Genomic DNA, 15547 nt, shown 5'->3' on the forward strand with positions numbered 1-15547 from the left:
AATATTTTCTTGTAATCCGTTTGACTATTGCTCTATTAGAAAGATTGTAGTTAATCTCTTGTATGCCATAAAATTATCAGACCCATTATGTACTAATTTCATGTTTTAAATACCAAAAAGTGGTACCATATTTTAAAATTGTTTAAAATTTATTGGGTTTTATTTTGTGTCAATGTTTTTGTGGGTGCGGGCGTGTGATATGTACTCTTCTTGCCAATAGATTAAATGAAATGGTTAAAAGCTTTATTACCAAATGCTGTTTTTTGTATCTTCAATTTTTATTAAACTATAATGTGAGGGTATTTTTTCTCTCAGCAATTTATTATAAGATTTGTTGTTATAAGATATTCTTTAGGGTCTATCTGTCTGGTATGAAATATCAACTTATAGGCTTTGCTCATATTCTCAATTGTCAATGTCTTCATTATGGCTTTGTTCATTTTTCCTTCTTTACTTTTATATATATGTATCTATTGTAGTATAACTAAGTCATTATATAAGATTTATAAGAACACTACGGTATCAGTGGTATATATTATCTTTTGTTTTTTATTCAGTTAAACAATATTGTTTTTATTTTACCAACACAGTACCTTAGAAAGGAGTTACTTCTTAACAATTTGGTTCACTTTTAAATAGTTTGGAGGAAGACAGCAGTAGAGAAAGAAATTACAGTTTTCTAATACCTTTGGAATACTTCCAGTATTTTTATTTAGTAAATACAACTTTTTTAAGTTACTCCACTATCAAGTAGCAATCTGTAGGCCTCATACTACAACAGATTTTAGTAGGGTGGTATGAGATTTTTTTTTTTAAATTTCAGTTCAATGAGTACATTTATTTTCAGTATCAAGTTTAATTCTTATCTGATCAGGTAGCCTTAGATTTTATGAGATGTGTTAACACATACCTCCATGCCTTCTTACACTTTACATCAATTTTGGAGTTTACATTAATCACTATTAAGTCAATGTATATTGATTATTCACCCCGCTGAATTTTTTTCTCTAATAGATTTAGTTTGATGGAATCTTATTGTCCACTATATTAAATTAAACTTAGTTAATTTAAAAAAAAATATATTCTAAAGTATTCAAGAGGAAGGGTTAGAAATAAAACAAACTCTTAAAAGTAAACTATATTAAAATAAAATAATTTATTGTTCTCTTATAGATATACATGTTTCTTCTACAATACATATTACATAATACACTTAACTAATTTTTTTTATATAAATTCAAAGGGCCTTAGCCATAGCTATTATGATTAATTTAAATGCACAGTTAGGTATTTATGGGAGGACAACCATCAGTATGACACATTAGAGCTAATATGGGAAGTACATCATTCATCAACTAATGCTTCTAAAACAAAAACTGAAATAGCACCTGATTAACAACTAATTAATGGAATGAACAAATGCATTCTTCTTATTTACAATTTTTTTGTTGTTTTTAAAAGAGTAAAAATAAGGAGATTTTAATCTTAATACATGTTTTATGACAGTAAAACGATCAGAGGTGAAAATTATAAAAGAATTACTAACAAAACTTTTTATTTTAAAAACAACTACTTACTTTATAATAAGTAATTTGTGCTGGTCAAAGTGGTCAACAGTTTGATAAGAAAGTTTGCAAGACAGGTTTATAGTAGTAATGTTTAATTCTATCAAGTATCTATATGACCTAGTTCATCTATGTACACTAAGTGATAGAGGCATTTTCTAAATTCTTTTAACTTTCCCTCTGACATGGTGTTACTCCCTGAAAAACAAAAAACAAATTACATGTGCCTGGTGTTGCCAAAGTTTATTCCGGACTGGTTAGCTCCTTTGTTGCTGCCGTACTGAAGGCTGATCACTCCTTGACCTGCTCTCATCTGCTCCTCGCTGAAATTTCGTACGTTCTTATCAGCCTCCTTTGGTCCGATGGATGGTTGTCCGTATTGAGCTCCCTAAAAAGTTCAACAAATTATTATTTTTCTTTTGCAATAAATGATTTGATAAAGATTCTAAAATTAAATAAAAAGTTGAAATATTTTGCAATGGCCTTGAAGTATTAAAATGGATATTCTTTGGAAACATTTTGCTCAATGAAACTTCATTTAAACTGACAAATAAGTTCCTGTAAGACCAGAGGAGTAGTTCTCTTGTGTTTGACTTAAATTTATATCATAAGTGTGAGTACTGTAACTAGGTAACAACAAATCTTGTAAAATCAGATCTTGAAACATATTGTTAGATGCCATTAGGTTTAGTACACTAGTAGATACTGTACAATCCACATCTAGCTTTACCAAAAATCTAAATCGTGGCTAATTAGTTGTAGTAGTCATCCCGCAATATCATTTAGTCCTAAAATCTATAGTAAAAACTTGATTCTATTATTAGCTCAATTACAAATCTTATTTACTAGTTTTTTTTTTTTGGTTATTAAATTTTTATTATTTGATTGTGTTTAGTTCAGAAGGTATCAGGATTCTTCAGAACTACAAAATATAAGCCCTAGTTTTGTTTGGCATCTTCCACAACATCATATGAAGAGCCAATATAGCAGATAATGGTAGAGGGTGTTCATGGGATATTGTGGGCAGATCTGTGATCCCCTATTTTAGACCGTTTTTAATATGAAGCGCTCAGTGCAAGCGAGTTGAGGGATTCTATTATCATTAGTTAGAAGTCTTTCAAGCAACTATCAAACCCAATGATTTCGGCCGTAAGACTCTAGGAAATAATACTCCAGTTTATTGGCAAGAGCTGTAATAGCTAATATGTCAATTTCTGGGCCTGGAAAATTTTCTTTAAGGTTCATTTTGTTAGTTAATACTGGATATCGCAGTTCTTTAATGGAGTTTAACATTTTTATTTAGTGCAACCAGGGTAGGAAGGACTGCTTACATAGTAAACCGAAGACCAGGTTCAACTCCAAGGTGACTTCAATGGAAATGATTTATTCTTAATCAAGTTCGTACCAGATAATTTTAAGGGCTAAAACATTTTTTTTTATTCCCATCACATACCTCTTAGTTGATGCATCTATTGGTATATTACTACATAAAAAGTATTATATTGGACTACGTCTCTACTTAAGATTAATATGATAAGGTTAGTAATCACATTAAATTAGTTTCTAGCTGTTTGCTTTTATCTCAGTTAAAATTAAAATTCTTTGTAAAATTAAACTATAAAAAAAATCGTTAATAAAATACTTATGAGTTCTTTGTTTTTTAATTTAATTTCTTCTCATATTCTTTAATAAGCTATTTATTAGCCCATAAGAAATTTATTGAAAATTTTCCATTCATTTATGAAATGCTTGTTGTTTGAACTATCTGTTATAGTATTTTTTTAAACATAGCATTTTTAAAACTGCCTAAATGTGACAAACTTGTAATTTTGAAATGCATGATAATTATACACTATCATTTTTCTACTGTTTAAGTAGTAAAAATAAATAATTCAATTTTACATATTTTTTTTCTTTAGGTAATTGATGTTATTTCATTGCCCATTGTATTTGAAATAAGTATAATTTTATATTAAATTTTTATCTTTTTGATTTAAGTAATTTAGTATATCCTGGAAGCATTGTGTTTCATTAATATTAGTTGTGTATTGCCTCTATATGTTTAATATCCTGGTAAAAAGTTTCAAACTGTGTAAATCTAAATCTGTTAAATCTAATTAACCCTTGCATCATTTGCAATGCCCTGACTAATTAAAATCATTTTTTAAAAATTAACGATTTGATTTTAGTAATTCTTATGTTATTTTAGTAATTGACCAATAGATGTTGCTATCTGGTTAGACCTCAATTATCACTCTTTGCTAAGTAAAATTCATTATATTTTATAATTTTAAAGTTTAAAATCATAGAATAGAATGAGATAAGTAATTGAGTAGATTGAGTAATTTTATGTTTTTTGAAAAAAAAAAAATCTGAAGCCATTAAGTGACTTTGTGACTAATAATTTTAATTATTTTCTTAAATTCAGTGTTTAGTTATTTTGAGATATAAGTCTCTATGGGGATTAAAGGATTCTAAAGGAATATTTTCAATATAGTTATAGAAATAATCAAATCAATAAGTACACTAAAACATGACTTTTCTGTAATACCTTTCTTCCAAGAGACTGCAAACAAATAACAACTGAGTTGAGGTTTTGCTTTTCCCAAAGATCAACAGTTTGGAATGTCTCCTGTGCTGGAACTCCCATGGATCTTGCATTTTCCAAGAAATTGTTGATATTCTCCATGCATTTGAATGCCATCTTGCTTTCGTTAATTTTCTTTATGGATCCTGGTTTCATTGTGTTGATCAGCCTGTGGAACAAAAAGTAATTAGTGATGTACATTATTTCATCTTAACAATTTATCTACAATTTTAAATAGTTCAAAAGCTTTTTAAACAATCTATTTTTATTTATTATTTGTTTCCTAGCGACTTAATCCAATTCTGAAATGATTTGTTCTATTTCTGATAATTTATATTGGAGATAGCTATAACTCATTTCAAAACCTAATTAGAAATTTGTTATATTTCTTTTTAGGACTTTATTTTCCACCCTTTATTCGTTGTAACTAATTATTCATATTTAAACTAATTAGAATTTTTTTTTTCTAAAACACTTTATTTCAATTACTTTAAGCTGTCCTTTTTATCACATAAAGGATTTCATAAGGCTTTTAAATGGTTAAGCAATGTTGAAAACTGGGAGGCTGGGATAAAAAAAAAATTCAGGCTGAGATTTGATTAATGACCTGGCCATTGTATACAGGAACCTGACTGTAATCCGTTTCAGTAGTATTCAAAAGATAAGCTACCATATATTTTCCAACAATATTTCATCCCGTTAGTTACAGGTTGGCTTTAATATTTTCTACCCTTGTAAGATTTATTTGTTTCTTAAATATAGCGTCATAGTGAAACAAAATATTACTTCAATGAACATATTTCAATTGAAAGATACACAAAAATAACAAAAAAAAGACTGAAAAGACCTTAGGTCATTATAGCTTTCTCAATGGTTTTATATTTTTTTATATCCTCTTATTCTCTTCTGTGAAACTTTATTTTATGGAAATTTTGGCTTGGTAAATAGCTATATTTCAAAGTTGCTTACTGACTTATTGTTACTAAAAAAATTTTTTTCACCTGAACTTCATACTTTAATGCACCATGCATCCCTATATAAGATGAAAGTTTTTTACTTTGGATATTTTAACCAGAATATTTTTATATTTCTTTACTAACAGATTGTCCTGGTGGGCCTTTAATAGTTAGGATAACATTTAGATTCATTTTTATAATTATTAATATGGGAGTTTAGCCATGTGCAAAAAAGTCATCCCTAGTCATTTGCAATGTTACAAATATTGAATAAATTAATTAATAAAAATAAAGTAGTAAAAAAACAAAGTAATATATCTAAGAAATAGCAATAATAAATATCTAATTGAAGTATTAAAGAAACACAAATTACCAAAAAAAAAAAAAAATACAACTAATATTTATAAAATGAATAAAATAAATAACTATCTGATATACTAAAAAGTAATTTGAAAAAAAAATGAAATAAATAAATTCAGAGTTCATAGCAGAATGATTAGTCTGGTTTTCAATTTTAGAAATGAAGTTGGTTTCCTACATTGTAAGCCACTACTGCAATTTTTACTGCTGATGAAAGGGAATGGAATTTTGTTATTGGTTTTTTAATGAATTCCAACTGCATTTCACAATGTGATTGACTATATCTTATGAACAATGATTCTTAGAAACTTGTTTTGAAATAACTGTAATTAATTAATATGATGAATACTTTATAATAACTTTTACATTCAGCTTCAATACCCCCAAACTAATAATGCAAGTACATATTTTTCTTATCTTGCGAGGTAAGCGAAATGAATAATTTGTTTAATGATTTATTAAAAATAATTTACTATTATACTTTTCTAATCTTGTTGATATTATTAATACTCTATTGGGGCATGGAGGTAGGACATACTTCTTAAAAACATTCTGTCCTTGGAGTTGTTGACAATAGCTTTAGTATGATTTCAATACAAAGTGTAACTTAAAAAAAAGAAAGCATATGCAGGTCATTTTAAATTCAAATTAATAAATATCGAGAGATTAAAAAGAAATATATATATAGCATATATTTTTAATTAGGTACTGACCTTATTACTTCATTTTTATTTTAATTAAATTAACTTCTGTGGATTATAAATCTACTATATGTTGTTGAAGCATAGACCTCTAGTTTCAATATTAGCTATAATAATATTTTTGTTAAACCTTTCTGCAGTTTGACATAAGAGTTGTAAAAGCTCCTATTAAGGTGCTTGTGCTTGGAAGAATTGTTATACTTTTTCACAAGATAAGAAATACCTTAAAAGGGATCCAACCAAACCTGTAGATAGCCACAGGTAGAAAAAGGTCTGACAACAGAACAGATAACAGGGTATTTTAAAACTGGAACATTTTTGTAACCGGTAGGTTTTATGATTGTATACAGTGGACTTTCATTAGTGGTATATCTGACTAACAAAAAAAGTTTCAATTTAATTTTTAATTGCATGTATTCCAAAGATAATATAATAGGATGAATCTTGGAGTTAAACTTTAAAATAAACGATGAAAAATAAATAAATTTTCATACATTGAGCGAAAAAACATCTGGAAACTCTTAGTACAATTGGCTTGTAACGATATGGATTAATCGTGAGAAAGATAGCTCGATTTCTCATCCCATTGCCCCCAAGTAATACGCTACTATAAAATTAATTACTGCAGTAATCTCTTAATTATACTAATGACATTAGATTATAAGCAATTTCTAACTACTGTGGAGTGTAACTCGCGTATTTTATTAATACTAACATAGTTATTCCTTTTCATGTTTTTCTACAGGATACTTTATTCTTCTTCAGTAAAATGTTCCAGAATGAAACACAGTTCAAAACTGCACATAATGCATCGACAAGTCTTATTATTTTTATAAAATTTCAGAAATATGTTGTCGATCGTGTTTTCATTAAAAAATCTAATTCATTTCAGTACAACAGTTAAAAGCATCAGATCTTTACCATATAAGGATCATGTTTTTCCAATACGGGCAGAAATAGATTTCTGTTGCGACACTGGACCATGGAAAGTGTTAGGCTCTTGAAGATGTTATAATGCAATACGAAACCTGCTGACGTTGCACAGATGGAATGCCTAATGGGTGAGATCATGGCCACTCGAGGAGCTGAATCATTAACGGTATACTTAAAAAAAAAAAATCATATTTCGTAAGATGAGTTAGAGATCAAGGTAGCATAGCGTGGTGTTGTAAATTTTGAGGTCATGCTAAGAAGTTTACTGCTTATGTAAGCTCGATAGTAGTTTTAGTATAATGATACTTCGATAAAGATTTGAATAAAGCGGTTAACCCGAAAGATGGTATGACCACAAATGCATGATTTGAGCGAATATATTCCCTCCTTGGACTATGGTGAGAGGGAACAATGCTCCAGTAGGGATTGCTCTGTACAAGGTTCACACATTAATTACTTCCCCTAACCGCCATTAGAGGGCTCTATTGCGCCTTCCTCTCCATCGATACGCTACGAACGAAAAACTTTCTTTTTGGCTCTAGGTTGTATTGTTGCTAGTAAAAAAAAATTATATAGAATATTTTGGGGGTTCTTAAGTGATATTCCGATTACAAGAGCCACCCGAATTAATAAGTTATATGTAACGTAAGCAGAGTTGCATTCTGGAATCTGATGCACAGAAGCAGATACCTTCATTTCAGAATCTCTTGATTTTAATTTCGCTAATAAATATTTACGGCCGAGGTCTTACTCGATTGTAATAATATTTGATATAGTCGATAAATTTAGTTGATAGCAGTTTCCCTTATTCATTGCGTTTTCTAGCTAAATCACAATTTTTTCCCTTCATCCTTCTCCACTAATGTTTTCTTTTTTGATTCGATGATTTACAAGGTTCTCTGGTATAAGGTATACCAGTTCTACGTTTGGTTTTTCCATTTTCCTATTTTTTGTTTGTTCCTGGAGATATTCTAAGATCCTATCTTAATTGTAGATCTACTATAACGATTACAGAACCAACAGACGGATTCAATTATACAGAAATATTGTTTGCTGTATTCATTTAAGTTTTATAAAGGACTTTTAAAAATCCAAAATAGCAATTTTCGGTGACAAAAATTAATTTTAAAATGCATGATGATTGCACTAGCCATAAAAAAACCTCAAAATCAAATCATTTCCACACTGATTCTGTTTGTAAAAAGCTCTGTAAGCATTTATGGAATGGTATGAATAAAATAAAGTAGATACCAAATCAAAATAAGTTTTTTAAAATCAACTTTAGAAATTAGATCTCTGTGGAATGAATGTATTGAGGGCCTTTCATGGAGGATCTGGGACATCTTATTGAACTTAATGGAATTCGTCTTGCCGTCTCCCATTTCACTTCTTCTGTCCTCTCTTTTATGCTACTTTATGAAGATCCTTCGGGATATTTTTTTTTCTATTCTTTAGAGATCTACATCACTTCGTTCCACATTCCTCCTCTAGCAGCGGTACAATTGTATGAGGATCTCAACAGAGGTGAAATTCTGTCTGTGATATACAATATGTAAGAAAAATTTTACCGTTGATTATTGATGCTTTTGTTGTTTGATGTGTATCATTCATGTATTTGTATTTCATATGAAAATATATCGTTATTACACGTATAAATTACAGGTGCACTTTTATTTAATTTTGTAATATTTTTATCAATAATAAAGATTAAAAAAAAAACATAAGAAATAAATTTATAAAATGATTCTTATAGAAATCATAAATTAGAAAAATGTTAAATAATATTTTTTTTTAGTCTTAACTACTTGTTACAATTTTTTATCAATTAAATAATTATTTTGAAGATTTTTTATATTCTCAATAGTTTTGGTTTATCAAAATTTTTATACTTTTGCAAGATTATGTCGTTTTATTTTTACTTTCATAATTACAATGCCTCATTTTCTTTGTTAATTATAAGGTTTTATGGGTATTTTTATTACAACCTTGCTTGCTGACCACATATTTTTCCTGCATAGTCATTATAGATATAAGACAGTACTACATTCTGGCAATACCCGTTCTTTCATTAAATCTTTGATTACCAGATCTTCCAATTTACTTTTATTACCGGCTTCAATACCCTTCCCAACTCCAAATCCCGCCTATTCCATGCTTCCTATCCATTCAGATCCAAAAAAAATTGAAATTATTGTTCTGTTCTTCAACCAAAATTTGTAAATTAATTTAATATTATTATAATATTTAATATACATTAATTTTTTGCTTTCTACTCTTATAGATTAAAGCACAATTATTATTTTCAGTATTATTATTCTGAAGGGACTTCAGATTCCAGAAAAATTATTTTCTTATCGAGAACAGAAAACAACATAATTCATGGGTTATAGAGGTAGTTTTTAAGTTATCTTCTGTTTAATATCTTCATCTCTATTTCACATAAAATATGGGTCTACTTTTCTGGAAAGAATTTATATTTGTTTGAACGAAGTAACGATATTACAAATATTTCATATGACCGAATGATCCACGGAAGTTCTCTTCATAAAGAAAAATGTATTTATTAAAATAATATTTAATTTTGGCCATTTAATTTCATAATTATATGTATATAATAATAAAAAACGATAAATTCAAAATTATAATCTATTTTTTCATGTTTTGAATTGAATCACTCTAATAAAGACCCACCGAGCTAAAGTTCAGCCCCGCACTTTAAGGATGATGGAGCTGATTTGATTAAACAGTTAGGAAGGGGAAGATAAACAATGAGCCCTCTTTTGAACTTGTGAACTCCTTGGAGAGAGAACTTTCCTCAAAGACTCAAAGACCGCGGTGACCTAAAAGCCACTTTGTGAAAGGGCTCGCACTCACACTACAGCACCGCCCACACCCGCTTCGCCTCTAACCTTGTTGGGGTAAACTTGTAACCACTTTCCAGGACGACACCGTTCCCATTTCCATATAAATTAAACTGTCTACTATCAGCCATCATAGGGTGAAAATAGAAAACGGGGTGGCGGTTAGCTGAGCGGAAAGCAATGTCAAATTATCATTTTCTCACTTGGTTTCCCATTCTGCACTATATCTTGAATAATTCATGTTACTACAGGAAAATCTGAGATCTTAATCTGTTTTAATCCTTAATTGAGCTCAGTTGCCTGTGTTTAATTAATCTTTCCCTCTAGATTAAATATTAAAATATTAGATTAAAATTTGGTTTATGCCTATATGAGTTGAATTAAGGCTAAAAGTGATTTTTTCGTAATACTTGAAATTAAAATCTGTACCGCTACAGCCAATGAAGGGTCAGGGGTTCAGTACTTTGTAAAGAAGTACTGTTACTAGACCTACGGTTGTGCAAGGAGGTGATTTGGTCAGAATCACGCTCGACCGCCAGATATTTACCCAATTTAAGAGGTTGGGAGGACCCCAGGAGGACTCCAGAACCCACAGGATTTGACTGACGGCTATAGTGTAACAGAAAACAATTTTCTGCTCAGCCGGATTCGAACTTGGGTCCTTAGAGTTAGTAGCCACGCGCTTTGCCCCGTGGCTACTGCGCTCCCACTTGAAATTAAAAAAATTGAAAAAGCCGTTCCCATTTATAATCTTAAATCTTATCTGTGTACTCTCAATCATTATCTTGAAATGGAACATTTTTTTTTCACTATCTCTTTATTGCTGCTTGGCGTGGGTTTACTTCTGTCCATCTCTTACACATGTATCTGCCTGTAGCCATTCTTCTTAAACCTTGGCTTACCAACAGGGCACTTTTCTATGAATGTAATTCCATCATCTAGCGAGCCTTCCGATCGTCTCCCGTCTTACAAACATGTCCATTGGCGTTCCTCGAGGACTCCACTAGCATATTTTACTCCTAATGTGGCTAAGATGCTGTTATTTATTACACAGCCCTTCTATGTCCACCACTTTTCTTAAAAATAATCCCGCTACCATGTTTCTCAAAAAGTACGTTCTGACTCATTTGCTTACTTCTCCTTAACCTATCAGCACTGAATATATTTGGAAGAAACAGTTTGTTTTCTTATTCGGTTCAGTTTCTCTTGATCTGTTCGTTCATTATTACTTAAAATAGTGCTCATTATTTTGAATTATAATATATTAATGTTTTATTATTAGTTATTTACGATATTAAAGAGCGCATACTAAATATTTACTTGAAACTATCGCTTGGAGAAAATTTCTCGGTGTCCTAAAGTTGGTTCTTTGGAATATAAATATTATCTAGGAGACAATACGTAACAATTATAACAGCTTTTTATCAGGAACAGTCCGTTTTTTAAACTTCGATTGGGATACAAGACTCTGATAAGTGATAAAAGATGAATTTGCTAGGAGGGACTAGTGTCGCCTCTAAACTCCAACTAACATATAAAATTGCGTGAGAAACTAAAAGGAAGGAAAAGAACTTTTCAATGATTTTGTTAATTCAAGATTATTTTTATCTATCATGGATCAGATTAAGTTGCTAAGATGTATATTTTTAATAGTCTTCAAGGTTGACAGGTGTGATCCATCTCATAATGTATCTTGTTCCTTAATTAAAGGTAATTCTATCCCGTAATTAACACGGGTCGCTTTCCCATTAACTTATTACTTAGGGGGAAAGAGTTTACTCTCAAGTTTGCCCTCCATCCAGCTAATTAAATTACCTTCTGAAGGATTTTGTTCCCCGAGTGCAGAACTTTCAATATTAGACTAAAAAATATTTTTGTGATATTTTTTACAACATAAATAAATTCTTTAATAAAATAATAATAATAACCTGCAAAGAAGCACGCCGTCGTTAAGAACCGCATAGAAGTTGTCCATATCACCAGAAGTGTTGCTGGGCTCTCCGATGATGGCCTTGATCCATTCCAGGCATTCAGTAGCGTGCTCCTCATTGTACTTACTGTTGATCTAGAAAAAAAAATTAAGTTATACAATATCGTAAACAAATATACTTTTTATGTGAACATAGGGAAAAAAATGGTTTATTTTTCCAAAATGGTAGAATTTCGAGTAAGCTTTAAAAGAATTTTCCGGAAAAGCAATCATAAAAGTTAATATATAATTTTATTTGTAATCTCAGATACTTTCTTGAGACTGGTTAATTTTGATTAAATAAATTATTTTATTTTTATCCATTATAGACTCAACACATTTTATTTTATTTACCTGGGCATAATAGCCTGCATGAGGTTGAGTTTTTAAATCATTTAGTTCAAAAATTGTATTTTTCTTTTTTTTTCGGCCAAGACTCCCATTGGAGTCCTATACTGGCCTAACCATGGCTGGGGGTCAAAGTTCTTCAATTTGTGGAACCGCCACTCAATGAAAAAAGTCGACGCCCCAGGCCGGATTCGAACCGGCACCGCCAATAGACAACTAATTGGCCAGACTGTGTCTTAACCACTGAGCTACGGGCTGCCCAAAATTGTATGAAGATCGTCCTTGAAGATGGCCGAATTGGTGGAAACGTCGGACTTGTAAAGAAAATAAAATGTGTTGAGAATGTAATGGATAAAAATTAAATTATTTATTTAATTAATATATAATTTTTTTTTTTTAAGTTTTCAAGGGGCAAGGAATCTGATTCTGCTGATAAGGAACTGTCGAATTCCTTTTGACAATATTTGATAATGACCCTTCACAAATCTATAATCGGTTTACAATAAGAGTCCTCTAGCATTTAATTTGAAAACCAACATTTAAAGGAAACTGTATGAGCCAAGATATCGAAAATATGAATAGAATATTAATTTTAAAATGGAGTAAAAGATGAAAATTCAGCATTTTTACAGTTATATATTCATATTAGTCAAAAGTAGAAATTTTAAAATGTACTAATTTGTGATGTTAAGCCTTAAGGCCACCCTTCCCCGCCGGACCCGCCCCGCTAAACCCCCGGAGAGCGAGGGCCCTATATCACTTTCGAAATATTAGCTTAAAACGGGAAGGAGAGACTGGGGATAGAGCAATATTTAAAAAGCCCCTGAAATCGAAATACGGCATCAAACCCTCCACTCCCGCCCTCCATGGTAGCCTTACTTATCTGACTTTTCAAACGGACAACTATAGCGAGTAGGTTGGTCGATGAACGACATGAGAGACTTTGAGATAGAGCAATATTTAAAGATTAAATTTTAAGTCCCTGAAATCGAAAAACGGCATCAAGGTATTGTTTGTGTATGTAGAGGCAAAGAGAGCCGATGTGCGTAACTTTTGGAAACAAGAGCTTAGTAGACCCTCACAGCAGATATTGGGTAATGGAGGCGATGTCTTAAAACACCATCGAAGTGCCTGTGATATTTTTGTAAACGACAACTTGAATATATTCCTTAGAAGAGTGGTTGGCAAGTGTGTCGTTATTGCTATTACTAACTTGATTTCCATAAAGTAATCTTTTTTTAGTAATAAGAATAATAGTTTAATAGTTTTAAAAAAAATGATTTTTTTTAAATTGCATTGTCGCCTATATTTAGTGTTCTATTGATACTCGTACATTCAGTTGTTTTCATCTTACAAAGTGTTTGTTTGATTAACTGGACAAACATATATCATCCTAACAGTTTTAAATAAAAGTTAATTCGAATGTTTATTTTCATATCTACAAAAGGTCAGATTGGTAAAAAAGAAATCCAAACATCAATCCATTGATTGGTATGATGTATAAACTGCTGTCTATATTGATGGACAGACAGACATCACATTCTTTCATTATCATTTATCAACGTTTATTAGCTCGAATATACAGTTGTTCGTGATGTACAGATGTTTATAATTTATTATCGTCATCCATCTTTCCTGAAATCTGTTCTTTATACCTGGTTTACTCGAATGAAATGTTTACTCTAGCAGTGATCAAGTCTTTTCAAAGATTCATGAAAGTCTTGTTGATCTTGATGCTAGGAAGAGAAAGTAACCTTCATCTACACATCCATAAAAAAATGAAAATGAGTGGCTCATGTACCAGCTGTGGCAATATACTCGTCTTTGCAGCTGCTGGGCAGGTGGGAGGATCTGCCATGGCCAAGATACCATCACTGGGTCTAAAGTGAATGATGAGTAAATAGGTTGTAGTCCGAAATATTTTTAATATTGTAAGGCAACCAGAATATTACATTGAGTCTCTTATATTTTTAATATTGTAAGGCAACCAGAATACTACATCGAGTCTCTTATATACTGAACGTTATTGCTGTAGGAGTGACACATCGCCCCAAAACATCCTCTAGTCAGTACTTTTTTGGATATTAAAGTTGTTGTAACTGGAAAACTGCACCTTTCCAAAATTGTTTCAAATTATTAATTAAATAAAATTTGATTGATTAGTCGATATTTTAATATTGGTTTCATCATCATTGTATTTTTGATGCTTCAGATATCGCACATAATTAAGATTTATATTTCTGTTATTAAACTGAGAGCGGAAATTTGAATAGTTTGTATTGTGAAACATTTTGCGTTTTAAATAAATCTAACTAGATGTGCTTTTGTAATAATATGTACAAGAGGGATGAGTATTGCATCTAATATAGTTAGGGCTTTTTCTTATGTTGTAATTACATAATTAGAGTTCAAAATATTAAGGAAACTATAAGACAGAGGAACATGGCTTTATTAGGTAATACATAATAGTTGATTCAGAATAAATGTTGAAAAAGTATAACTTCTAAGGCGATTTCTGAAAATTAATAAATTTCTAAACAGTCCTGTTGTAATAGTGTGGTTTGTTTTTTATTTGATGACTTAATGAATTTTAAAATATTTATTAATCTAAATATAGATGTATTGTCGTTTTAATACTTCTTGTAGAATAGTGATACTTACTTTGTTATCATGTTGTTCTGATATACTGATCTTCTGTATATATAAAGTGTATGTTGCACTGTCTTGGAGCAATCTTCTGCTCCTATTTGGACTTTTTTTTGTGTTGGTGTGAGATGTGCCGTTTCCGTTCTGCATTTATGTGATCTTTGATCTCTACCCGAATTGGCGGAACATTGATCGGCTAGCTATTTACTGTCATTCCAGGGAATTAAATTTTTTTTGATTTTATATTCGAATTTGACAGCAATCACAGAACTCTTGATTATGAAAGAACATAAATAAAAATATAGTTTCATCTCAACAACCCATACAGTTTCTTGGAATCAGTATTCGCCCCAATTTCTTGACCAATGGTTGAAAAAGGAGTTTATACTGTCAGCAATCTCATGCAACAACCAAGTTTATAAGTAAAATTTTATAACAAAAATATAATTTAATAATGTATTGTATAAATATTATAAAACATTAATTACATTTTTTCTCATCTTTAGTTTTGAATTATTACCATCTGCCGTGTATGAAACCGTAATGGAACTTGACTCTCTAATTTGACAGCTGATCCATAATCTGACGTTATTCTCTTTCAGAGGAATCCATCAGTGTTCT

General features: G+C 30.6%; 1 protein-coding gene across 1 annotated transcript in view; it reads right to left on the reverse strand.

Annotated features, from left to right (window-relative positions):
* Positions 1–1125: 1125 nt before the first annotated feature.
* The window catches only part of Chd64 (calponin 3), an 80466-nt gene continuing 66044 nt past the window's right edge, over positions 1126–15547 (reverse strand). Inside the window, exons 2-4 of the mRNA XM_014424189.3 lie at positions 11892–12028; positions 4117–4321; positions 1126–1953 (exon numbers count right to left, since the gene is read on the reverse strand). Of these exons, the coding sequence (XP_014279675.1) occupies positions 1783–1953; positions 4117–4321; positions 11892–12028 (513 nt within the window). The 3' untranslated portion in view covers positions 1126–1782. The remainder of the gene's footprint in view (positions 1954–4116; positions 4322–11891; positions 12029–15547) is intronic.

The sequence above is a fragment of the Halyomorpha halys genome, unplaced genomic scaffold (genome assembly GCF_000696795.3).
Source record: "Halyomorpha halys isolate HHAL.00 unplaced genomic scaffold, Hhal_1.1 Scaffold456.1, whole genome shotgun sequence".
NCBI lineage: Eukaryota > Metazoa > Arthropoda > Insecta > Hemiptera > Pentatomidae > Halyomorpha > Halyomorpha halys.